This window comes from Lipophrys pholis (genome assembly GCF_963383615.2).
Source record: "Lipophrys pholis genome assembly, chromosome: 17".
NCBI lineage: Eukaryota > Metazoa > Chordata > Actinopteri > Blenniiformes > Blenniidae > Lipophrys > Lipophrys pholis.
Window position 1 is genome coordinate 19,419,900 of NC_137643.1, and position 26,059 is coordinate 19,445,958.

A 26,059-nucleotide genomic window follows, 5' to 3' on the forward strand; every position below is an offset into this window, starting at 1 on the left:
GTTCATGCATTCTGTGTGGATGTCAAAAGAATTTCCTCCAGGGTGTTGAGTCTGATCTTGATTTATGTGGTGTTTTATACTATTCAAATGAATTTTATTGCTATACCGTCAAATAGAACACATTAATTTCAAGGAACTTCTCCAGAGGAAAAAAAACAACAATTCCACGCGAGCAACTCGAAGAGATTGTGGAAAGGAAAAAACTCAGTTTTAACAGAAAGAAACCTGCAAAACCCGACTCGGAGGAGGAGAGTGTCTGTTCTTCCAGTCGGGTTTAAGAGATGGAAGGAGACTAAAGATAGAAGGAGGGATTCAAACCCGGGTTCCAGGTTGGGGCTGAAGCGCTAGTGTAGCACTTTTAGCTTTCTGAGCTGCTTCAGCCAGTGGAACTGAGTGGTTCTGGCTGTTTGATCTCTTTTATGCTATATTTCATGTTCCCTCTCGCACAATGTCTCAAAGGGAGAATAAAGACTCAGCGGGTTGCACACACTTCCTGACCTGGACCGTCCATCACAGGACAAAGACCGAGAGACATGTCGGGTCACCAAATAACTTCAACAACATGTTTTTAGAACATGTCGAAGGAAACCGGAACAAATCAACGCACAGGAAGAACATGAAAGGTTCACACTATGAAGGACTAATCTTATATCAAACCAGTGAAAGACTAAATATTTCCAAATACCTTATTTGGCTTCATGCTATAGCAGTATATTGCTTCCAGTGACATTTACAACAGTATCTACAGTTGCAAAATAAACACAAAGGAGCTATATCTTTGGTATCGCCCTCGTTTCTTCCACCTCCTGTAATTTCCTCTCTCACACATCACTTTTGTCCATAGCGGGAAGCAGTTTTCAGAAACACAAATCCAATCGTATTGTTATATTTACCTGCTGAGTACCAACCAGCAGACGGACACGGTTGGAGATCAGAACAATCAACGGCTCAAAAAGTCAAATACATCGCTCTGGAGAAGGAAAAACAGGAGAAAACTACTGAATTCAGTGTAATCAATCAAACTGCTGCAATTTATAGTAATTAATGGGACTAGGGAGGCACCGGTACCGATGCTAGTGTCGGGTATTGGGTCCGATACTGCATGGCAAGTAGCTAAAGGTTGCTACTGGTACTTGTACTCGTCCTTTATTAAAGCATCCCTATCGAAATCCACTTTCATGACAACATTGTTTATATAAAGCGATAAAATGATGTGCACGAGTTGCGTCATATATACGCCGTACTGCATTTGCATGGGAGTGCTTGTGTGCAGCAGTAATCTTGAGTATCGTGGTGGCGATGGTGTAGTAACACAGTAATAACTCTTGTCTTCTGAGGTCTTCAGGTTGTTTGCCGGCTCCTTGAAGCTCACCTGGGGGAATTCATTAGGCCAGAGCTGCCAGCCGCTGTCGGCCTGTGTTGTTGTTGTTGTTGTGTTTGTTTTTTTTTGTTCAGCTCTTGTCAGTGTCGCATTCATGACCAGCTGCTGTTGGTTTGCAGATTTCCCCATTTGCAACGCCGTGAGCCGCCGCGTCACTTTGTAAATGGCGAAATCTGCATCGCCTTTTTTTTTTTTTTTTGGCTCCGGTAAACAGGAGCTCCCGGCTCCAGCATTGTTACCCCCCCCCCCCCCCCCCCCCCCCCCACACCACCACCACCACCACCACCAACCAAACCCCACAGACCTGCCTCCGTCCCTGCCAAGCCCCGGGCAGATCACACACTTCTAGACACAGGAGCAAACAGCCAGAACGATCTGCGTCCTCCCAGTCGTCCACGCTGGCTGCACTTCAATCCTCTCCTGTGCCGCGGTATCATCTGAGGTCAGCGTGACTCAGGGTTAAATTATCGGGAAGGGGGTAAAAAACAAACAAAAAAAAAAACAACTGAGCAAGACGGCAAATGAAGATCAGAAAGTCCAAATTGAACATCTGGGATGACCTTCTGCGAAACGTCCAGCCAGGGACGGTGGGTCGAGGAAAATGGCCCGTTGATCACACGATCTACATCGTCGAGAAAACAAACCCAGACTGTTAGCGGTTATTCATGGCTGCGGAGGATGGGTGGGAAGAGTCTGATAAAAAAATTTTTTTTTTTATTAAAATGCATCGGGTTCTGCTCGCCGTGGAGGGACGGCGTCGTCAGCGGGTGGAATGGGGGCCGCCTGACTTATATGAAACGTTATTGATGGCAGCGGAGGGAGGCTAACGAAATATGACGCAGACCAACATAAAGATAAAAGCCCTTCCCTATCTTCTCTCTTTTTTTTTTTTTTTTTTTTCCCCCGCCACACTTCCCCGCCCACCGCCTCCACTTGCGGCTCCTCTCATTTTATTTATCCGTAGTGTAAGTGCGATAAAAGCGGGCAGACCTATGACTCAGGTTCCCCACCTCGCATCCTGATATGAATTCTGGGAGCTGAGGCCGTCCCCTAATCTCTTAATGCATGTTCCCTCGCCCTTGGCAGGGTCATGGGAGAAATAGATGGAGCCTTATCAGCTTTTATGGATTTATGGAGAATTTCTCTGCATTTGGTGTTTTTCTTTTTCATTCTTCTTTTTTTTTCCCCCCCACTCCTTTCGACTGACTCCGTCTCTCTGCGCGTGTGTCTGTCTTCCTGCTCACTGAGGTTATCACCGATGCTTTAATCTTCATGCGTCTTATCAAATTCATAATTACTGCATCAATCATGTTGAGTCACTTCATCATGCTGAGTTGAGAAAGACCACAGGGCTTTTTTTTATTCAAGCTGGGAAACGGATGCTCCCCTTCAGGAGCACCTGTTCCTTACTTCAGATTGTTAATCAGCCAATAGCTCGCTGTGTCTGTCTGATATTCCCGGTGGTGGAGGCCAGAGGATACTTTAGTATTGTATATACCCACTTCCAAATCCTCCATAATGCAGCTACGCGCCAGATTGGCTATTTTGTTTTTCCTAGGATGAGGAAGTGGTAGCCCGCCCTACTCTTGTTGTCTATGCTCACTGCGCAGCATGAGGGCTGACGAGCCAATCAGAGGCAGAGTAGGGCGGGCTATTCCGAGACAAATATTGCTAACCGATAATATAGCGAAAGTATGTGACAATAAGAAAATACTATAGACCTGTTTTCACGACTGTCATTTCCGGCTGGATATAAGCCACACCCACCAAATATAAAAAGAAAAAAGAAATTTGGACCTGCAGTATATAAGCCGCACTTGTGGACCTGAACGCATCAGCCAGGGGGGGGATCTTTACACAGAAAGATTTTTTTAAAAAGATTTTTTACTTTTAGTTAAATAAATGTATATTTTTTCCAAACAGTGCTTGTAACACGCCTGGTTAGAAGAATAAAAATACAGTAGCCTACCAGAAAAGTCGACGTGTGACAAGGCTAAATGGCGGCGTGAAGCTTGTGAACTCATAAAAATCGCCGTCATTATTTAAGCTGAACAGTTCAAAGCGTGTGAAAAAAAAGTATTGCCTTATAGCCCGGAAATGACTGTAACTGGAGAAATCTCGCAGGCCACTGCTTTCTAAACAAATAGGCTTTTCAGTGCTGCTATGAAACGAGGCAAAAAGCTTGTTATGTCAAAGGGTATAGAAGAGGATGCAGTGGATGGAAGGTCGATAATTTCTCAAAATTGAGTGTTGATTATTGGTTTATTTCATGTTTCAAACTGACAGGACACAATACCCTCAGCTAACCACATCTGTTGAAACCAATAATTTAATAAAGGCATCATTGAAGAATTCCCCCCCCACCCCTGGGATGAATAAAGTATTTATGCTCTATCTATTCTATTTTAAGATAAGATTAAATAAGCCTTCATTAGTCCCACAAGAAATTACAGTGAAGCTAATCCAACGTGTGAAAATACCTCCATAGTATTTGTTTCCAGCAGTAGGAGTCAAGACCTCTTTTGGCCACTAGGTGGCTTCAACATACCGAGGCTTCCGGTAAGCAATGTTGTGAAAGCTTGAGTCTATATTTGGTCGAGCAAAAAGGAATTGCTTGGAGATATATGAATATACAGAGAGAAAAAGACAAAGGGTTATTGTGCCTGTGTTCCTGTGTTCCTTCTCCCAATACCATCCTGTCATCAGGACACTTGGAGACTTGCCCTCCGACAATGAGAGGATCCAGCGCTTGTAGCTGAAGAAAAAGCAATTTAGCAGCAGAGTCCTCCACACTCGCCGTCTCCGCCGCCGGGAACTCACACATCAAAGCGTCAGCAGCAGCAGGCGGACGGGCGAAGCCGGAGTCTGCCCGACTTTCGCCTGCGAGCAGGTGGGGGGGGGGGTGGGGGGGGATATCGGCGGCATCCAAGAAATACGGCGCGATCTCAAAGGACGGCAGCTGCTTGTTATCACACGATATTTCTGGCAACCTGACGTCTCATCCGAGCCTTTGTGGCCGGAGAGTTGGAGCCGAACGGCGGCCTGGGAGACTTTGTGACACACATTCTAAATGGTTTTATGTAGGAATGCACTGACACCACATTTTTTTGAAGGATGGGTACAAGTGTTAACCTTTGCTGTGTGGCGCCACTAATGAGTGCATCAGTCATACTTTAATCATGTGTAGCCTGCAGCGTACCTGTGGGCGACGCACGACGCCACATAATCCTCACTGGGTTGTATCGGGGAGCGTTTACGAGTATGAGGAGGCGGTGCAGGTACATCCTTATCTTTATGTCCATGTACATAATAATACGGAAGGGAACTTAAATTGAGCCTTGAGGCACACCACGATTCAGTCCGGAGATTCGTCAAGAGCAAATGTCTAGAGATGGATGATCGCTGATCTCACACTCTCAGTGCACACGTCTCAATGAGGATACTTCCTGTTTACTTCCTCCCGGTAAAACACATTGCTGGCAATGGCGGATCTATCGGCAAAAAATGGTAAAAAGCGACCGTAAATCTGAATATATAGAGGTTGTACATGTTCAAGAAAGGAAATCAAACGAGACATTGGGGAGTAGGGATTTCTTTCTTTCTATTGACTTCTGTCTTGTTTTCCTCGATATGTTTGAACTCAAGGCAGTGATGAAGAAATGAACCGTCCCGTTGTCCGTCAGAACGGGCGTCCCTCCAGCTGTCCTAACTGAGCCCGATCCTTCAACACCGAACACAGGCAGGCGGCGCACGGACAAACGACTTGATAACACGAGCGACACTTTGCATAATTGAGTTCATTCCACTTTTGCCTTTTGCTTAAATGAATAGCTGCACTCAGAGAGGAAGGTTCTTCCTTCCCGGGCGCATTAAAGTGCAAAGAGCTCGTCTCTTGCCTCCCGTCAACGCGCCCGCTCCAAACTCTGAAATAACATCGCCAATTACTCTCTGACAAATTTGCCAATCTTTGTCGAAAATGAATTCACACATCACCTGCTAATGAAATACCTTTGCTTGCATCATCCTTTAAAGCCTAGTTTTCGCCTGCTACTCGAAAACGGAAAGCAGATGGTGAATCTTTTGTGTATAAATAAAGCAACTTGCTGCACCAAAGATGCCGAGGCAGGGAGAGACGGTGAGATGAAAGCAGGAGCCATCACTTCCTCCTGGGAAGGTCAGACCTGGATCTACGGCTGCTTTTTGAGGCCTGTAATTTGAACGTATATGTGCGTGTGTGTGTGTGTGTGTGTGAGAGAGGAGTGTGTGCTGATATGTGTCCTGCATGTCAGCGTGCAAGTATTACAGCCATCTCTCTGGTTTAAGCATTCCCTCGGTCGCCATTATGGCCTAATAACCGTGTCAGTATGATTAATGGCGGGAGGCTAGGCTCTGATTGCGCCTTCTCTCAGCCACGGCGCCCAGGCAGCCACACTAGCCTCCATTCCGGCTGCCTCACCAGACCGCGGCCGGCCGCGGCACGCCGGATGCGAAGGTTATGTGTGCAATTAGCACGCCTTCGCCCTCCTGCAGGCGGCTGCATCAAAGACAGAAGAAGCCTAATGATGATGGGAGATTAGAGGTCAGGGAAGAAGCTGGAGAGCCTCGGGGCCACTTTAACAAGCCCCTAACACTAAATACAACACACAGCCCCTCCTCGTCTTTCACGTCCAGCATTTGGCCCGAACCAACAGCCGCGGTTTGGAGGTAGTTTAGGGTCAAAGTCCTTCGCTGAGTGTCGCACGACGGGGATCTGACGGTGAGATTTTGAACCTCTGCTTCTGTGACCTCCGGGCCAACATTGTCCTGATTAACTTTTGAATTAAATTTATTAAACCTTCATAGTCTGTTTGTAAGCATTTTTCTTCAGGCAAGAATATTTTTTTGCTGCAAAACTTTTCTCATGATTCAACTGGATTCGTTGTCCAATTGAACCATAATGAACCGTTTGTCGTAATCATCGGTTGGAAATTAATTTGTGCTCAGCACCAATTTAGCAAAAAGCCATATTGCGAAATTCTTGGAAGTGATGAGGTGAAGTCAACATTACAAACACCTGATTGCTCCGTCAAGGACACTGAGGGAACTCGTCAGTGCCACCTACTTGATTAAAGTATCTTAAATTAAATCTTCCATATTGTACATTTAAGGTCCACTTCAGTGGTGAATTATATGTAAAGAAGGATTATTATAAGAGTCGTGATGGCCAAACGCACAATTAATAAATAATCACTAAAAAAGAATATATAGTTTATTTCTTTTTTGGAGCGGTTGGACGGGTATGGACTCACTGGAACCAGGAGATGGCGGTAATGTAACCTCACGGATGCCAACTGCCATTGATCCCAAGTGAAGAAGAAGAAGAAGAAGAAGAAGGGAAAGAGTCATCAGGGACAAACAATGTAGATAGATGGAACCATCAGATGGCGGTAATGCAACTTTATGGATGCAAACTGCCTTTAAACCCCAAATTGTAAGAAGAGAATAAATGGACAGTTCGATAAATACGTCTGTACATATAACATGGAAGTGAAGGAGACCCAGATGGGGGAGAATACACATAATAGCAGTAATATTTATAGTATTCAGTGTTCAGCAGTGATTCATACATATTCAGTCCCTGCTGTTTCTTGGATTTGGGCAGAACATACATTTCTCAAAACATCCTCCTCATATAGACCCAACACCCCCCCACCCCCACCCCCGCCCGTGGGCATGGTGTGAAGCCAACAAATCAATATGCCGAGCCCGACAATCCCACTGCTGGATCCAAACCTACTCACCCCAGTTAGTCACAGTGTGTCCATATTTACTTATTTTGTTCCTGATTTAGCCATTTTCAGCCCTCCGAGTTCCCAGATATTCTGAGTCCACTGCCTGCGTGTCTAAATCCTCCCAGCAGATTTCTAATGGCCAGTCGACCCCTCGAGGGCCCCTCCAAAGCCTCGGCTTGTGTACTCTCTCTCTCCAAGTGGCGGATTTCGAGGTCCTCCGCCGATCCTCTCAGCTTCTTGACATTTGCATCTAAACACAGCTTGTATTTAACGGCGCCGGCGCCAGAACGCCGCGTGAACCCGGAGCGGAACATTCCCACCCACATGCGTAACACAAGACACCGCGTCTCTCTCTTTTTTTTTTAATCTAACGCTCCTTTGTTGATCCAAATCGTAGCTTATCTGCAGGTTTTTCTGTTATTGAGAGTCGGCGTGTGTTCCGTTTGATTTGCGAAATGTTGATCTTGCCTTTCTTGACGGGAGCCTCAGAGATGGAATGATGAGAAAGAGTGATATTCCTCCAAATAAAACAAGGCTTTTCTCAAAACTGTCCAGCAGCAAATCATTCATCAATGCTTCTATGTATTATTAGATATATTTTTCTAACTCAAAGTTACAAAGTGGAACTAAATCAACACGCTGGTTTGTCTTTATAGTAACATTCATTATTATTTATGACCAATTATTCCAATTCTATTGTTCATTATTTCACATTTAACATCGGTATGAATCATAGATCACAGAACGTCCCTCCTCAGTCCCTGGGAGGGTTTTAATGTGGTTTGATCGGTTGTTTCAAATAGATGAATTGATGTTTACATGTACTTGCCGTCCACAGAAAATATGCTACCTGCTGTTCGATGCGTCTCTCAATTAATCCTGGCCTTCTCTCATGATTTCAGCACTCATTTTATAGCATGAATATTAGACATAAAGCGAGAATGTAAGTCTTCTAAATCATTTTGAAAATGTTATCATTTCAAGAAATTAACATTGATTTAAAAAATAATGTAAAATCGCATTCTTTTTTAAATCTCTGCGCTGAAAAAAAACCTTTACCTTCAGACGTTTTAGAATTCATCAATCATTCTACCTTTCAATTCTTTCATTTATTTTAAATGTTTGAGCCTTCATAACTCAAACATAAAAGTCTTTCTCCTAGAAATGCTCAAACGCTCAGGAAGTCTTCAGCTTCTCAGTTTGAATGCTTCGTTTACGACTTGACAGTTTCTCTTGCTCTTCCGCTTCTCGTCTCTGCTTTCACACTTTCCCCCGAAATCACCATTGCTAATGACAGTGGAGATTTTTAAACTGGCAGCTATTCGGTTTTCCTTTTATAGATCCCCCCCCCTTGCTTTTTGAGCATCAATTACCTTAATTTGGGATCCTCAGTCGGCGGCTCAGAGGAGCAGAGAGGTGCATTACCACAGGATTTGGGGAGACGGAATTCATTGTCGTCAGCAGACAGTCTCTAATGGCAGTTATTGACGGGCCTTGGAAGTTCTAATGATTTCATTAAGGCCAGAGAAGACTCGAGTTTTGAATCTTCCAAACTTGTGTGAATGACAAAACCACTGTGCCGTCTGGACATGAGGGGAGCGTCAGATTTCGTACTCGTTTGCGCGGCGACATTTTCAAATGAAAAAACCCGAACATTTCCGTTGCGTTTCGGTCCTGTTCACATGACAACGGCGCCCGCAGCCACTGAAAACAACTTTTTGAAAATGCCCCGGGCTCTGTCCCAAGTTGACGGCGTAAACGCAGTGAATGGTTCTGTACTATGAGAAGAAGAAGAGTAACAGAGTGTAGTTTCATAGTTGGGAGTCACCGTGATAGCAGTCCAACTGGGCCGTCCGTCCACACACAGGGCTCTGACCAACCTTTCTGACCAAAGCACACATCCTACTTCTCGCCTTGTTTTGTTTCAATTACAATTTAGGATTGTACATATTTCAGTACATTTTCAGATGTTTTTGTGTACCTGATTTTTCTTTTTCATTTTTTAGACCCTTTTACAGTTTAGAACAGAATAGAGTAGAAACATTTTATTGTTCCCAGAAGGAAATTACGTTGAGCCACAGAATAAATAGAGAGAAAGTTCAATATCAAATAAAACAGGGTAAAAATTTTATTTAAGTAAAAGCAATATGTACTGAGCTCAACGTGACAAGTACAGAAAAGATCAAATTATAGTTATAGACCTTATTCCCACAGGGACATTTTAGGAATTTTAACCACTTTATCAAGTAGTTTTACTTGTTTTATTTATTTTTTCCTCTTAGAAATTGTTTCATTTTAGTGTTTTTTATTTTTCCCATTTTAGGTGTGCCTTTTTTTTTTTTTTTTTTTTTCTGAAAATGACTCTGGTCTGTAGATGAAATAAAAATAAGATAGCATTTTTATTTCGGGAGCCTCGTGTGGCTCCCAGAGCCGCAGGTTGCAGACCTCTGGTCCATACTAACGTCTGTGTACTCGACAATTTTAATGTTTATATTGTGCTTTGCGTACATGTGTGTGTGTGTGTCTGTGGTTTCTTTAACAAAACAACCAACAGCGCCAACTTGTGGCCTGGCATGCTGAGTGCATCGTTTTATTTTCTGCGGCTGCCGTGTGACAGCAAAACTTCTCTGAAACGAAAACGCAGACTTGAAACGTCATGGAAACGGGGCCTCCGATGATATTCCCACATTTGAAGGCGACAAAGCCAAAGGCAGACCCTCCTCATGTATTTTCCCAGCATGCACTGTGCTGCTCCTGTGACGGTCAGGAGGATCTCCGCTGTGCTGCCGGGATGAGAGAGTGACTCTGTCAAGCCTCCGTCCAGAATGAAAGTCCAATCCGACACCCGGCGTTGGCACTTTGAACTCGGCAGACCTGACGGGCGCTCAGCGAAGGCGATGGAAGCGGGGAGCAGCAGACCAAACACAGACAGAGAGGATCTCACGCATATTCCCAGTAACAACCTTGAACCTGTCGACTCAGACTCTCAGGCTCCGTCCCGAGGCTTTTAAAATGAAGAGAAGTCAGACGTTCTTTCAGTTGGTGAAAACTAACATGACATGTCTATCCCATTCTGAGGTGTTGCAGGTCAAGCCTGTAGTTGGATCTTGTTATTTTTGTTTGTACTGCAGGTCACTCAGATCTGGCTGGCAGGTGAACATGCTGAAATAGAGTCTTTGCTTGGCAAGGTCATTCCTCTTTATTAAGCGCAAACTTTCAAAGTTCTCTCTATCCCTTCGAGACATGTCGGCAGAGTCCGTCGGCGATAGCCGGACTCCCAAAAGAACGGTTCTCTTAACGAGTCTTCTTCCGTCCACCAGGGTCCTTCATGATGGTCAACTCCTCGCAGCACTTCGGCGGCCAGCGGGCCCAGCTGCTGCTGCTCCCGCTCAGCGAGAACGACACCCACTGCATCCAGTTCAGCTACTTCCTGTACAGCCGCGACGGCCACAGCCCCGGGGACCTGCAGGTCTACATCCGCGTCAACGCCGGATCCAAGGGCAGCGCCGTGTGGAATGTCTCCGGCTCCCAGGGACGCCAGTGGCACCAGGTGGAGCTGGCCGTCAGCACCTTCTGGCCCAGTGAATACCAGGTAAACCCGCCATCGGTCCCAACACGCCGACACTTCCCTGAAATGCCTAGACTGAACATTCAGTCAGTTTGTGGGTAGAAACGAGCTGTCATATCTCTTCTAACACACGGTAGAAACAGGACAGGTCTTTTCCTCGTTCTCATTATTGTCAAATCAAATGTAGTGTTTCATGAATCACCTTTCTACTTGTTTAGTACTGGCATATACCGGGTTAGTCCTAGCATGTAGTTCCCAGCAGGAGTCTTAGGTCCCGTATAGACAATGATTTAATTTTATCTTTTTCTTGTTTACGTTTCAGATAAGTTTTGCATTTACATGGCAACATTTTGAAAGAGATGTACGGTGGCCTGGAAATGCAAAACACTACAAAATTCTGAAAACACTACAAAATAGATGAAACACTACCAAATCCAGTTGTGTTCTTTATTATTTTTTTTGTAGTGTTTTGTTGGTTTTGTTAGTGGTTTTCTTTTATTTTGTAGTATTTTCTGCATTTGATAGTGTTTTCTTGATTTTGTGTTGTTTTTTGGGGGGATTTTGTAGTGTTTTTTTGATTTTGTAGTATTGTCTGGATTTGAAACTCCCAAGTCCCATGAGATTATGGACTGGGAGTCATGACACTACGGCGGAAACATTGTTCTGATTGGCTCTACTGAGCATGTGCAGGAGTCGACAGGTTCAAAGCTCATTACATGAGCAAACTGTTTTTCAGTTCATTTTTCTTGAAAAGGCACCTGAAGTATTATCAATTTAATTTATTTGATCATTATTAATTCAGTCGGCCGACTTTATTGTAACGGCCCCACATAACCGGGCTCGTCAATAACCAAAGTCACGTGTCGTTAAAACCCCGTCGCTGCTACATTCTCACAAAGAGTCCAAATGAAGCAGCGCCGCGGAAAAAGTCGGCCAGTTTTTCTGGAGCCACTTTCTCGTCACGTCAACCCGCCGTCAATCAAAAGTAATCACGCCGCCATCTGCACGGTCCTGATGAAGGAGAGCAGTTTTCAGTGGCAAACTCTAATATATAATATATAACAGATAAAAAATGCAGCAATTAAAACCAAAGTTAATTAAAGTTTCTTCATTAAATATTCAACTTTTCACACCGAGTTTTTCTGAGATCACTCTGATTGCCATCCCTCCAGTAAAAACAAGACTGTTTTTAAGTTGATTGAAAGAAACAGACAAGATGGAGAGACGAGTTAAAGAAAACCCGCCAATATTTATTGTGTACAGTGACAAAATACAATCCACTTAACTAGAATCCGTAGTGATGCACTGATACATCTTTTTTAAAGGGTGGATAAAAGTACGAGTAGTAACCTTTAGCTGCTTGTCAATACTGAGTATCAATATGAGTACTTATTAAATACCATCAAGCCTAATTTATACTCTATGCTATACATAGGAAAGCGATATGCAGACGTAATGCGTTTGAAGCTATTGGTTCAAGTGAACTGAATATTAAAAGATCATCGGTTCCGAGTTCGCTGGATGACGTGATCATAACTCAAGAAATATTTTGCTTCCATCACTACAAAGTTGATTCAAGTGAATTAAAATGTCCATAAGAGCAATTTGCTGAACGACCTTGACTTTATAGCTCACTACAGTATTTTGAGTTATTTGGAATGCGGCCAAATATATTCCGACAATAGGCAGTTATGTTATTTCATACCTATTGATTAGAATGCTTACAATTAATTTGTTGGTTTACTAAATTACAGAGCTGAGGGACATTTTTCATTATATTTGAGGTTTCATATAAAATTGTTGTACCAGCAAGAAAGAAATCAATCAATGCATTCACACAAAAAAAAATTACAAGTCGTCGGTGGTTTTTGTTTATCACCGTGCCTCTTCAGCAAAAATGTCGCGGCATGTAAAGAAAGCCCGCCGCTGTTTATGGTTTATTTAAATGCAAGGACACGCAGCGGGTGGCATTTCTGCCTGACCTGCAGGAGATGTCAGAAGTCCAGCGGTTACCCAGCAGAGATCTCACAGACTCATATCAGTCGAGAGCTCAACGTGCACACGCCTGTCGTCTGCGCATGAAGGCTTTTGTTCAGATGGTGCAGGCGGAGGCTTCATATATTTGCGTTTTTAAGCCAAAGCAGAAGGTTTTTCTCAAGCAAATCTGACCGATTGAAGTGTTTCGTTACAGGAAAGTTTTGGGTTTACACGGCAACGATATCCATTTACATGTAGTTTTCATGTTGGGCCACTAGTGGGTGCCATTGTTTGGTTTTTTCTCATGCAATGAAACTGCACACGCACATGCAGCAGACTAACAATACGCTCTCAACATTAAAAATGAGAGAACGACCAAAGCCACGTTCGACTCTCATTGTTGGACTTCCTGCATCAGAAGGAGTGACGAGCATTACTGGCTACTTGGCTGTGAGAAGAAGTGGACCTCTTTCCTTTATTTTTGTAATTTCTCTCTGGGGTTTAAGCAAGTGGATTTAATCAGCCAGGCTTTGAAAGCATTTCTCTTTGCCCCATTGTTCAGGGATGCTGAGTCACTCTTTGTGTCAAGCCCAATTTAGCAAAATGTCTGTACGGGTCAATTGTCCACGATGTAGAAAAAAAAAATGATCCTGGCGCACATATATAGCGAGCTGTTGTGGCGACTTTGTGAGATAAAGAGAGAGAAATGTCGTTACTGTTGGAGGACGGAGCTGATGGAGGGATTTAGACCAAGGATTCCTTCTGGAGATGTTAATAAGGTCTGTGGCGCTGCATTATGTAATAACGGTGCAAAATTGTGATAATGTAATAAATGTTTGTTTTTCTGTTTAAATGCTTTGTATCATAATAATTACATAAGATAATGCAGATTGCATGTGTTTATGTCTCGCAGAATTGAAGTGTGCCCATCATTTTTGTGTCAGTAATAATTAATTAGTGTAGCTTTGGTTTCGAGTTTGTGAACACATTATAATGAATACAGTTACATTTGATTTAGGCCTGAGCAATAAAACATCCTACTCGTTTAAATAAAAAGAAAACCAAAAAACATATATGGTATGATGGCTTTTCTTATGAAGGCATCAATTCTGATGAGTTATTACATAATGCACCAAATTATTACATTTACTTTAAAAAAACAAAAAAACAAAAAACTAGAGCAACCACTTTTTGTAATAACTGTTGCAATATGTTATTACAAAATGCAGCAGATGCAGAGTTATTACATATTGGGTTGAACATTTCTTACATTATTACATATTGCACCGTTATTACGTAATGCGGCGCGACAGGGTCCCAACTTATTATTTCTCCCGTGGAAACCAGCCAATATTAATTAAACATATATCACTACGGATATCAGTTTGCGCACGCTTCTATGTAATCGAGTAATGATTACTCAGCCATAATGTCCAGCCATATACCCTTTCATTGAAGCATTAGCTGGCTGCCGCACTGCCGTTGCTCCATTAAGTAGTTCACTGGTCACCAACCCATGAACCACGGCTTCTGTCAGCCGCAGCAGCTTTATTCTCCAGCTCCTTATTTCTCAATCCACATCGCAGGAAATTAGCAAATTGCTGCTACGTCATACATCACTGTAGCTCAATGGGTGTATAATTACAGCGGGCATGTGTTTGGATTGTGTCGTTATTTATTGGTCGATTTACCTGTGTGCTGCAGTGCAATCAATAGCGGCCTGTTTGACGCCCTGTATTGCTCGGCGCCGCTTTATTAACGGCCGTTGTGCAGCTTGTAAGAATCTGATGACTGGATGCAGCCCTGCCTCACCTCATTACTGCGGATAATTTATCCCCTAATGCTCCTAATGCTCCCGTTTTCTCCCCCCACCAAGCCGGTCACCCCGCCACCCCCGAGAAGCAGCTGGTAATGAGAAGGCGTAAGGGATCGCGGGAGCGTGGGTTCTCCCATCAGTCAATTGACCTCAATTCAGCGCGACCCCTGGCGCAGGGCATGGTGGTGGGGTGTGTGTGTGTGTGTGGGTAGGGGTTGCTTCTATAACCTTGGCGCTACTTGGAGCCCCATCCCAATAAATCAAGAGCCAGTTAATGAGATTAGAAGGCTGCGCGGATCAATGTGGACGGGGCCGCACCGTCCTCGGCGAATCACCAAGAGCCAAACTGATTCAAAGTAATGATTTCCCTCCCCTTTCCTGCGCGGATGTTTCAAAGTTTTCCCGCCACGCACCGCCGCAGAGGCAGCGGCGCTCGCAGAGGGAGGTTCAGAGGGTTGGCGGGGAGGCGGGGGATCGGTGTACAATCAGACAAGTCGGCTCAGGCGGGGAGTTTGCTCAGCGCCGCAGTGTTTACTGTTCGGGCAGGCGTGCATACGCAATGTAATCTACTACCCCGGCTGATGTATGTCCAAGCTGCCTGAGCGATGAGGAGGAGCTGCTCTGTAAAGTCCCCCCCCCCCCCCCCCCCCCCCCCCCCCCCGTCCCCCCCCAAAGGCACTCAGACACGCGACAGATTCCTTTATTTGTCCTATAAACCGGGATGATGGGCAGCAGGTAATGGAGCAGGGTAAAACCTGTTCAGGTGAGTGAGGAGGCTTAAACGCAGGCCTGCAAGAACAAAACGTGTCGATCAGGAGCCGGATCCTTTCCACTTTCCTTTTCTCTCTGCCCTGGGATGGCCGCCGCCGCCGCCGCCACCGCCGCCACCGCTCTCTTCAGCCGCCGCTGCAGCTCGAAGCCGAGCTGAGGCCCCGCGGGGCGGCACTCATCCGTCCACCCAGGCTCGTCGATAACGATCACTGTCCGGCGCCGCCAGCCAGCAGATCAGGCCCTGCAGGCCGCCGAGCAGCGGATCTGCACCGGGGAGAGGACTTCAGAAGGCTTAGAGGGGAAAAGGAGCAGCTGTTGGTGGATGAGATTAAACACAAAAAATGGAAAAAAGTAAAAAATAATCATGGAGCGTCAACACGCCTGAGGACAGACAGACTGCTTCAGAGATATGTTGGACTGTGATCAGAGGTGTTCTCGCCCTTCAGCAGTTCGGCTTCCACTGATAGGAGGTTTGAAAAACGCACCGCCAGTGGTTCCGTGTTCCAGATGTCCATTGTTGATGATAGGATGGCACATTTCCACCAGGAACATCAGAATATTTTCCCATGAACCGGAAAGTGACCCAATAAGTATTTCTGGGAACCGTTTGGTTGCCGTAGCGATGGTGAAACGGAACTCCGCCGTGGTTTTGATCGGTCAAGTGATTTAGTGGTGCACTTACAGAACCTCACAAGAAGTATTAAAGAAGAGTGGCTGAACGATACAACGGAGATATCGCTGTGATTGATTCCGACGTTAAATGAGTCTGCGTTACGTTTCCCGTAATGGAATCTGCTCATCAAGATCCATCCTTCTTTGTTTGAAGACGTTCATTCATTTCTCTTAAACAGCTCGGTTAATCTCGGTGGCTTTATCTGGATTCTCTTCAGGAAGCTTCAACGGAACCTCAGAGGACATTATGTGACTGAATCATGGTCTCTATCGATTGACGTCATTATTTTGGGGGGGGGAAGAGCTGCTGTGTGGATCAGTTCCTGTTTTTTTTTATAATGTTATTTTAAATAAACAAGACAAAGAGGCTTTAATATATATTTACAGTTTTTATGTGGAAAAAGTGACCAAATGGGCTGAAACATGGGAACTTCGGAGGATCTTGGGTTTAAACCATCTCGAGTGGACCACACTGGGAAAATAGTGCCAATAAAAGCTTTTATTTACAAACTTCAAGGATTTTCTTTGTTGCGGTGCATCAAGGAAATGTTTTTATTTTCACAAAACCAAACAATTAATACAGAAAATGACCACAATCTCAACATAAAGCCATTTTTAATGAAACTCTCTGGTGCAAAATACAGTGAAACGTTAATAAAACCTCTATAGCTGTTGCATTATGGGTGTTTCTACAAACTCACCATGACCGCATGGCTTTGAGGCTAATGCTAGTGTGCTAATGCTCATGGTAACACGGTTGAGCTCTCAGCCCGGCTCTCAGTGTTCTGTCCTTTACTCTTAAGAAATTTGTGGGGAAAAAAATGTTTACTTTGAAATTTTCACCATTTACTTGTTGGTTTGGCCTCATTAGAGCCTCTTACCGGCCGGTTCTGGCCCACGGGCTTTACGTTTGACACCTCTGGGTTAGATCTTTAATCTCAGAGGTTTTTGTTCCAGAAAGTCGATGAATGTTTGTGCATTTTAAAACAATTTCAATTTCTTTTGACAAAACCTACCGAATCAGCTTCCCAAAACCAAATCCTTTGATAATTTAAATTAACACCAATTCCTCAGCTCTATTCTGCATCACGCCTCATGATGTTTTTTTGTTTTTTTTAACCCTATTGCTATAAACATGTTGGGCGCTCTCCACTTTGAACAACCTTTCTATTGACTGCTACAAATTGGACACCTTTGAGCACTAAGTTCCTAAGAATACTGACATGATGGAAGAAATCGATCTCGTATGAGTCGATTATGAACATAAAGTATTTCTCAGAAGACCAATGTAGTGTTTACTAAGCAATTAGTATTGACTGCTGGACTGAACCGCTAACATGTAGACCAGGCTGTTATGGAAAAAGGTCAGGGGTCCTCCTGAGGACTTTTTTATGCATTTATTTAATTGATCTGGTCATTTCTAAGACTTCATTAACTGAAGACATTTTAACAGGAGGCAGTTTCCAAGTTGGACGTGATTGTTGATGGACAAATGTAATGTGCTTTCATGACAATAAGATGTCTAACAAAGACTGAAAGAATTGTTTATCGGGATTAATTATGGGTGTCCGTCTCCGTGACATCGACATGTGAGATCCATTTATGCATAATACATCCTCTAGTGTCCAAAGCAATTATAGTCAGAGTGAGTGAAAATGAAACTTTCATGAAAATGGAACTTCTCAAAAATGCCTCCATCTCTGTGTAAACGGGGGAAACTCAACTTTTTGAAAACGTTTAGGCTCCGTTTCCATGTCGACGGGGGAAAATGCGATTTTTCTGAAAAAAACGCTACTGCCACGGCCATAGTAGGTACTTCTTCTGCACATGCCTCAGTCGATGGACAATAACCCTCTGTGTCACGACTCCCAGTCCAATATTCTCCTGAGACTCGGTAGTTTCATAGTTAATAATCCAACAATGCATTTTCACTTGTTTCACAACGTCGTGTGAACAGGGCCTTGGCGATTTTCAAAACTGAACTTTGTTCCTGTCTTGAGGTTAAACTTTAACCGAGGTTTCCTGTTTCCTCTCTTACTCGTCGGAGTTGCTCCTGTCATAATCGCTTTGGACACTAGAGGGTGTATTATGCATGTGCAGATTCAATATGTGGATGTTTAAACAACCGATGTGGTGGTTTTTCATGCCAGTACAGTAAAATTTAAATTTAACAGGTCCTACTGACTCAATTTGATCCCTTTTATGTTTTTACTCTTGTTTCAAATTGTGGCTCTTTTCAGATCAGAGACAATAACTGAATTCAGTACTAGAGTATTATTAGCTATTTTCCATTAAGTAATCACCAAGCATTAGAGAGAAATTCAATCCATACCCATCTTGATACATATTGCCTCAATCAATGCATGTTGCATTGTGAGTGATTTCACAATATTCTTTTCTCTATTATGTCTCGTGCTCATTATTTCTACATTGTAGTTTTTCATTTCATCGTGAGCGACGAGGCTTCCCCATCCCACCGATGCAGCTCCCAGTGACTAGAAGCAACCGGACTGGTCCAGTCAACCAGAAAACACCAAGGAGCCGCATATGCGCGTCGCGCCGTGCAACTAGTCGCAGTTTTCTGCTAAATTTCACACATTTCTCTCAGCGTGGAGGCACTTTTCTTTCTTGTTTTGTTTCGGGAGGGTTGGTTGTGCCGTTACAGGAAGCGGGTAAACCGGCGCCGGCTGACAGCGCGATTATATCAACGCGTGTCATTTGACGGAGTTCGCGACCTTCCGTCTCGGCTGCGAACGGACGTGGGAGTGACACTCATTGACTTTGCTGGAGAGATTTTCTGTTGGAGATTGGACTTGAAGCTGTCAGCGCTTTGAGGACGGCGGAGAAATGTGTTCAGATGGCTTCACTCATTGGCTGTCAGCTTGGTTTCTGAAAACTAAAAGATGGGCTCCTCCGGAGAGACACACTCGTCTCCATTTACTGTTTGGGGTCCTTCTTTCCTCGTCGTCTCCAGCTTTCAGTCCCTTCCTCTGTGGCCAGAGAATTAGATAAAATGCTCCTGTTTTAATATGATTACCAGTGTAATAATATATTACACGGCTTTAGTGATTTCAGAAGATTAGAAATGACTTTATGGTTTGATTGTTTTCTACAATAACCCGTTGATGTATTTACTTCCTGTAATTACTTCGATCTTATGGCGGTTATTGGTAGTGGCGGAGTCCACTGCTGGATTTCTTACTTAAACCCCCTTGGATTAGTCACTGGCAATGCAGCAGTCTCACTTTTCATCCCGCTGCAATAAAGCTGCATTAAGTAAATTCTGATGCACACAGACATGATTTGAAGCTTTACTGGGGAGGATTTTATTGTGAAGTCCACACCGCCAACTGTCAAATTCTAAACCTATGTAGTATTTGTTGGCTTTGTGAAAAAGCTGATGGGTTCAAATCCTGACAGAGCCTTTGGGCCACGATCCAAACCATTACCGTAATTTACGGACCATACGCCGCTACTGTTTTTGACACGCTATGAACCCTGCCGCTTAAACAATGACGCGGTTAATTTATGGATTTTTACGGGTTAACGGGCTTCATGCCGATATCAGTTACTAGTAAATCAAACACACTCACACTGAATTATTCAGATCAGTCGTTCTGTGCTTCCTGTGTGAATATCCAATGCTCTGGGTGATGCGTTCAGGCGCGTCACGTAACTCTGACCTGCTGGCCGACCAATCGTCCTCCTCAGAATCACAATCAGCAAATAACGGATAAAATACTTTATCAACATAGATAAAACCCTCAGTGTTTGTGGATTTCTGGCTTCAGTTCTGGCTACCCTGAACAGCACAGGGTGGAGCAATGAGAGACGATGGATGTCTGGATGGATGGAGATGTTTCGGCAATGTAAAGTAGGTCTAATTGCAGTTGCATATCAATAGAATGTCTTTAATATTCCGATGTGTGTCTTGGGCATTTCATCAAATGAAACCACTCAGAGTCCCATGTCTCGTTCCGTTGGGGGTATTTTTTCCACTGCTATCATTCTGGAACAAAAAGGCATCTTCAGAGCTTCAGAGGAGTCCAGGCTTCGATGGCTCAGGGCTGTTTTGGTAGTAGAAGATAGATCTACACAGCAGGCAGATGATCGTACTGTTACGGTTGATTGGTGTACATTAAGACCAGAATACAGAACTTGGTTCATTCATTTAAGTATAAGAACTTGCACTACCTTGAATCAATTTTTTCCATCTTCTGTTGATGTTCTCCAACCTGGCCTTACTTTAGCCATGACCTCGTGTCCTCACAATACAAGCCAAAGGAACATATTGTGTACATATGCTTCCTGAAACGCGGCGAGGTTCAGTATCTCCAGTTCTCACTGCACAGCAGAGAGGAAGGGATCGCAGGCAAACGCTTGTCATATATTTACATTTTGGTCCCTGCCATGAAGCCAATACGGATCAATACTGGCAGCCCTGAAGGAATCAATTAACGGGGCATCGTCGCGGCTTTCGTTCGACACGTTCCACTAACAATCGAACGTAAGTGGGTAAATTAATTAAAGTCCTGGTGAGGATGGATGAACGACCCCGGTGTATCGGTGGAGAGCTTTATCGTCAACACGGACATAAACAGTTTCTGCAGAGCCGTAATGAAAACTTAAAGCCAGAAATATTAATTACTGGGCAAATCTTGTCTTTTGGTTGTTTTTTTTTTCCTCGCTCCGCCGCGATCTGGTGCAGAGTTTACACTTGTGATTTTAATGCATGCACTTTATGCGAGGCCTCCCGGAACGCGGTATGGATTCTGTTAGTCGACGCTATCAATTCTCCTTCGTTGTGTTTTATGAGGCAAGCACGGTGCAACGGGAGGTGCATATTAAAATCCATGCAAGCTTCTTCTTTTACATCAAATGTTGCGGCCCTGCTGTATCTTAATAGGATGCATGCGCTGGGGCTTTGTGATTTCTTCTGTCTTTGTCTTTGTTCGTTGATGACGACACGGTTTCCTTTAATGGGAAATTGCACCCTAATGTGTGCAAGGAACCATTATTTCTTGATTCATATTTCACGGCTGCAAAGTTTTAAAGCCCCTTTTATTTTTGTTGTCCGTCACAAAGACAGTCTGACGAGAATGACGTCACCCTCAACTGGATATTCTCAATCGGACAATCCGTCTCCTCCGCCGCTTGCAGGAATAGATTTTTGTTTCACCGCGACCCGTGGGAGGATCGGCAGATTGTGAAACTTTGCTATAAAATATTGAAGATGCTATCAGGCCTCACAATATCAGTGTGGCTTATTCTTCCCCCCTTTCGATCCGCCGCCCTGCTCGGTGTCGCGCTCCTCTCTTTCTGCACGTTTCTTCCCCCCATACATTTTTTATGTCTCCCTCTAAAAGCTCATGCATCTTATTTTTGCCACCTTGAATACAAAGAAAGTGCCGGAAATTAGACAAACAGAAAGTCGTTACACGTAAGTGAAATTCAGCAAGTTGGTTCGTCCGTCCGTCCGTCCGTCCGTCCGTCCGTCCGTCCGTCCGTCCGTCCATCCATCCATCCATCCATCCATCCATCCTTCTTTAGCTCACACATCCACACACAGAGTGTTCACAAAACAATGGAAACATCCCAGAATTCAGTGTCTTTGCCCAAGGACACGTCAATATATCGACGGAAAGACATGAGGGATCGAACCGCCAACCTTGTGAGGTGACCTGCTCTGACAGCTGAGACCCAGCCGCCTCCAGATTTGACCATATTTAAGGGAGTTTATTTGTAAAACATGACTTTTCTTTTGAAAAGGTGAGGCGTGTTGACCTTCGCTCCAGTCTCCCATCACATCGAACAAACTTGCAAGGTGTCGGTTCTGCAGCGGCTCCCGTGAGCATCACGGCGATCGGCCGGACTCTAAAGGCGTCTGACACAGTCACACTCACACACACTTTCCCGGGAGCTAGGGCGGACGAGGAGGAGCTTAATGACAGCTCAACGCACCGAGCTGAGTGAATCGATGGCGGTGGGCGCGCCGACGCGTGATGAATTGAAGAGTTAATCGGTCAGACGCCTCTAATGGCCCGACGTGGGAATGAAAAATAAAAAAATAAAAAAAATTGGTGCAAAGAAAGCTCTGGCCTGCATCCATCTGCCAAGGCCCTTTGTGCTATTGATTGTCCCGGGGCACTCAAAGCCTGATGTATAGTCAACATCGCAATCTATCGCTCGTCTTGAGTGCAGAGTCAGAGTCCTGACTTCCACCGGGCCTCGCGATAGATAACCAGCGACACACACACACACACACACACACACACACACACACACACACACACACACACACACACACACACACACACACACACACACGCAGGCCTGAAGCAGCTTACAGTAGCAACTTTCATCTCACCGGCTGTTAATACACTCACCCCTTAAGCTGAGAGATTGCGGTTAGAGAAGTGAGGAGTCGCTGGTGGCTGAGGAACCAATCCGGGCTCTGCCGACTGTAATTACTCCTCGGTAAACCCAGAATGACTTTGCAGCGTGCCGGGTGGCCTCCTCAGTTCACTCCGCGTCTCTGCGTGGGCCTCGGCTCATTTAGATGAGTGAATATTTAGTCTTTGTTTAAGGACTCCTGCCGCTGCCGCACGGTTTTAATAAAGGGGACGGCGGGGAGGGGGGATTTATCCACGCGTTGTGCTCCTTGATAAGGTAGAAGCTCTCAGTTAGGTGTAACCCAACAGGCACAGAGCTGTGAATATTTAGGCTTATGTGATAACCTTATATGCTATTTGATGTTTCTTTGAATTCATGCGAATTTGCACTTGAGTGAATTCCTCTATATGCATTAGACTTTCTGGCAAGTCTTTATCCCCGAGGTCATCATCTGAATCTATAATTACCGTGCGCACTCATCCACGTTAAGACATCAGAGGTCACTCGGCGGTAAAGCATAGCACCCTCAAATTACATGATTAAAATTGACTGAAGTAGCCAATTTCTCAAGTGCAGGATGTGGCATTGAGTTTGGCCGCTATGAAGCGAGCCGGGTTTGGCATCAGTTCCTGTTGAGCGTATATACTCTATGCTTCTGTTGGTCCCTGCTCAAGACCCCTGACCCCCCCTGGATGTGGCTGCCCACCGCAAAATGCAAAACCTGGAATATCCCCAAGGTGATTAACAAAGTATGACGAGTTTAGTTATTGATATTTAGGTATTGATCTGCACATCATTAATCAATATTAATAACAAGGTTAGAACTGGAGGTTAGAAGAACATTTTCCTAAAAGACACATCCACAGGCAAATCACCTGCATTTATTTACTTTTTTTTTTCTGGTTCCCAACACTTCAGCGCTGTCACAATTATTTTCTTCAGCATGATTGGTTCGACCAGCTGTGAACAACCTGTGGCTCTTCACCTCCTCTGGAGCGGCTTCCTGCAGCGCTCACATGTGGAGTCACATGTAAATTCATGTTTGCACACTGGAGGTTCTTTCACAATTCGACTTTAATCGTGTAGTTCAAGGGGACAGGCGTGATGTTCAAACTGAAGAACGGTGCATTACTGCTGAAATATGTTTCACAGCCCACATTGTCCCATCTCTGAACCCTTCATGGGGAAAGTAACTGAAAAAATATATAGAAATTAAAGAAATAATTACAATTATTATTATTATTATTATTATTATTATTATTATTATTATTATTATTATTATTATTATCAGATTAGGTGATTGTAAAAATGTTTTTTCATGACAATCTTTTTTTCCAACTCTTAACACTGCATTTTTGTTTTACACATCCCAACAGCTTTTTAGTACATTATATTATATGTAGGCTTCATTTAAACGACAATGTTAAGTGAAAACCCACCGTTTCTGCGTTTTTGTTTCAGAAAAGTTTCGTGTTCACACAGCAGCGTTTTGAAAACGATTTTCGACATTTTCACAGATGCAACATGAGCGCCATCTTTTTGTTTATTCACGAAAACAATACACAGCACACATTGCAGGTGATAACGTCGACCAATCACGTATTTTGGTGGATGTAAGCGGAGATTACACGTTGGTTTGTTAACGTTCCCGCTCCGTGTGATCGCAGTAACTTGCATGCGTACTTCTGATGTTTCCACCCCGGCGCCATCCATGTGACCTTTCAGTACAGAGTGATGACTCTCCAGAGCTTTTGTTTTTGCATTCTGATGGGCTTATACTAAATCCTGACATTTTCCCCGGTAGTGTTTCAATAAAGAGCCGAAAAGGTTCAGAGGATAATTAATTCTATTGTGACTGTTGATTAAATAGGCCTGTGTGAAAAATACCAGCGAGAGCAACAGAAACATTGCCAGGATAAAACTACAATCAAAGTTCAACTTTAAACGTACAGTGGCGGGGATGGCGAAAGGACAACTGTGCATTTCTATTCTGGACGTGCTCCTGGGAGTCCGTATCCCTTTAATTTCCCCTTCTGCCAATCAAGGTGCCACTCGACAGGTAACGGTGTGCAGTTATTTAATTTACCCCTTTGTCTTCGCAGGTCATCTTCGAGGCGACGGTTTCCGAGGAGCGACAGGGCTACATCGCCCTGGACGACATCGTGCTGCTCAATTACCCCTGTTGTAAGTACCCACTTCCGCGTTTCGCTCGTCGCCCTACCTGCTGACCTTTACTGAGGTCTGGGCGAGAGTCTGGCTGCACACTGGGCGCCGAGAGCCCAGCGGCTTCCCAGAGGTGATTGAAGACCGGGGGGGGGTTTTGGGTGGTGATGAGGGGGGGGTAGAAGGGCAGACGAAGCACGAACCTGAACGGTGGCAAAGCCGCAATAACACAGCGGGAGGCGTCTTTTTCTGCCCCCGGCATAACGCCTGACCTTTCCTTCTAATCGCCGCGCTCCCAACCGGGGGCTTTTAGAGCTAATGTGATGTTACAGGCGGGAAAAGGGACAGCTCGCGGTTCTACTTTGATCATCTCCAGGAGTTTATTTATTTATTTAGTTTTTTTCTTTCCTCTTTGGCAGCACAGTGACATTGGTGAAGGGTTGGCGTTATTTATTTTTTTTGTCTTTTGTGAGTCTGTGTTACAAAACATCATGTCCTTTATCGGTTAAACGTACCATCGAACCACCTGCGGCGTTTGGGAACACCGGCTCAGTGGTGATGTGGGTCCCATCGTGACGGGCCCTTTTCGGTCCCAGCGGTGCTGTTACCGAGAGGATTAGCTCGACTGGACGCCGCGGACATCGGCTAAATGCCATCTGATTGGCGTGCCAGGAAGTAGAGGTCAATGCAAAAACACTACTGACCCAGACCAACTTTCAAGACTGACGCCATCGAACCAAAACGGCTGAAACTTGGATTCAAGCCAAAACAAATTATTTCGGTTCCACTGCTGAAAATTGAATTACACCTTTGAGTTGAATTATACATTCAATAGAATTCATCAGTTATGGTTAGTTTGGTGGTAATCCTTCTACTTAATCAATAAAAAATGCAATAATGTCATAAGATTCTTTGGAGTTATGACCATTTTTCAGTTTTTTTAAATTTTCGCAAACTTCGCAAATCCGAAAAACAATCTGCTTGTTTCATCATGAAGGTGGGAATGAATAAAGATTGGACACTCTGCTCTGAATGTGTTCCCGCATAAGGCAGTGCATTGCCTCTACACGGTCCAATCACTCCTGGGAGTTCTGCATCAAGGTTTTATGAACCGTGATGCAGTTCACCACCACAACGCTAGAGGGCGCTGGAGGATCGGTCAAAACTGTTGGTATTGTTTATTTTCCGGTCATGATTAACTTCTGGTTGCAGGGAAGCGTCTGCATAGCTTTGCATAGCTTCGATGTGGTCCAATGAATTAAGCGGAATACGTTCGTCTGCAATACTTAACAAAACGTAGATAAACGTTTTCACTTATTTTCACCAAAGTTAAAATCATTAAACTTACCAAAAACTGATTTATAGGTGAACAGGTGAATTGATTAAGGCCACTACAAAGAGCTATGATGACTAGTGTGGCTAGAATGGTGAAAATAGTTAAAATGGCTAAAATCAATAAAAAAATGGCTTAGAAATTGTAAAATAGCTATGAAATCGATGAAAATGGCTCAGAAATGTCACAAAAAGCTTCAAACTAAAAACAGGCA

General features: G+C 44.2%; 1 protein-coding gene across 2 annotated transcripts in view; it reads left to right on the forward strand.

Moving 5' to 3' along the window:
* The window catches only part of ptprua (protein tyrosine phosphatase receptor type Ua), a 270,473-nt gene that overhangs the window by 125,128 nt on the left and 119,286 nt on the right, over positions 1-26,059 (forward strand). For both annotated transcript variants that reach the window (XM_080485679.1, XM_080485680.1), the window contains exons 3-4: positions 10,473-10,744; positions 24,452-24,533. In XM_080485679.1, the coding sequence (XP_080341805.1) occupies positions 10,473-10,744; positions 24,452-24,533 (354 nt within the window). The remainder of the gene's footprint in view (positions 1-10,472; positions 10,745-24,451; positions 24,534-26,059) is intronic.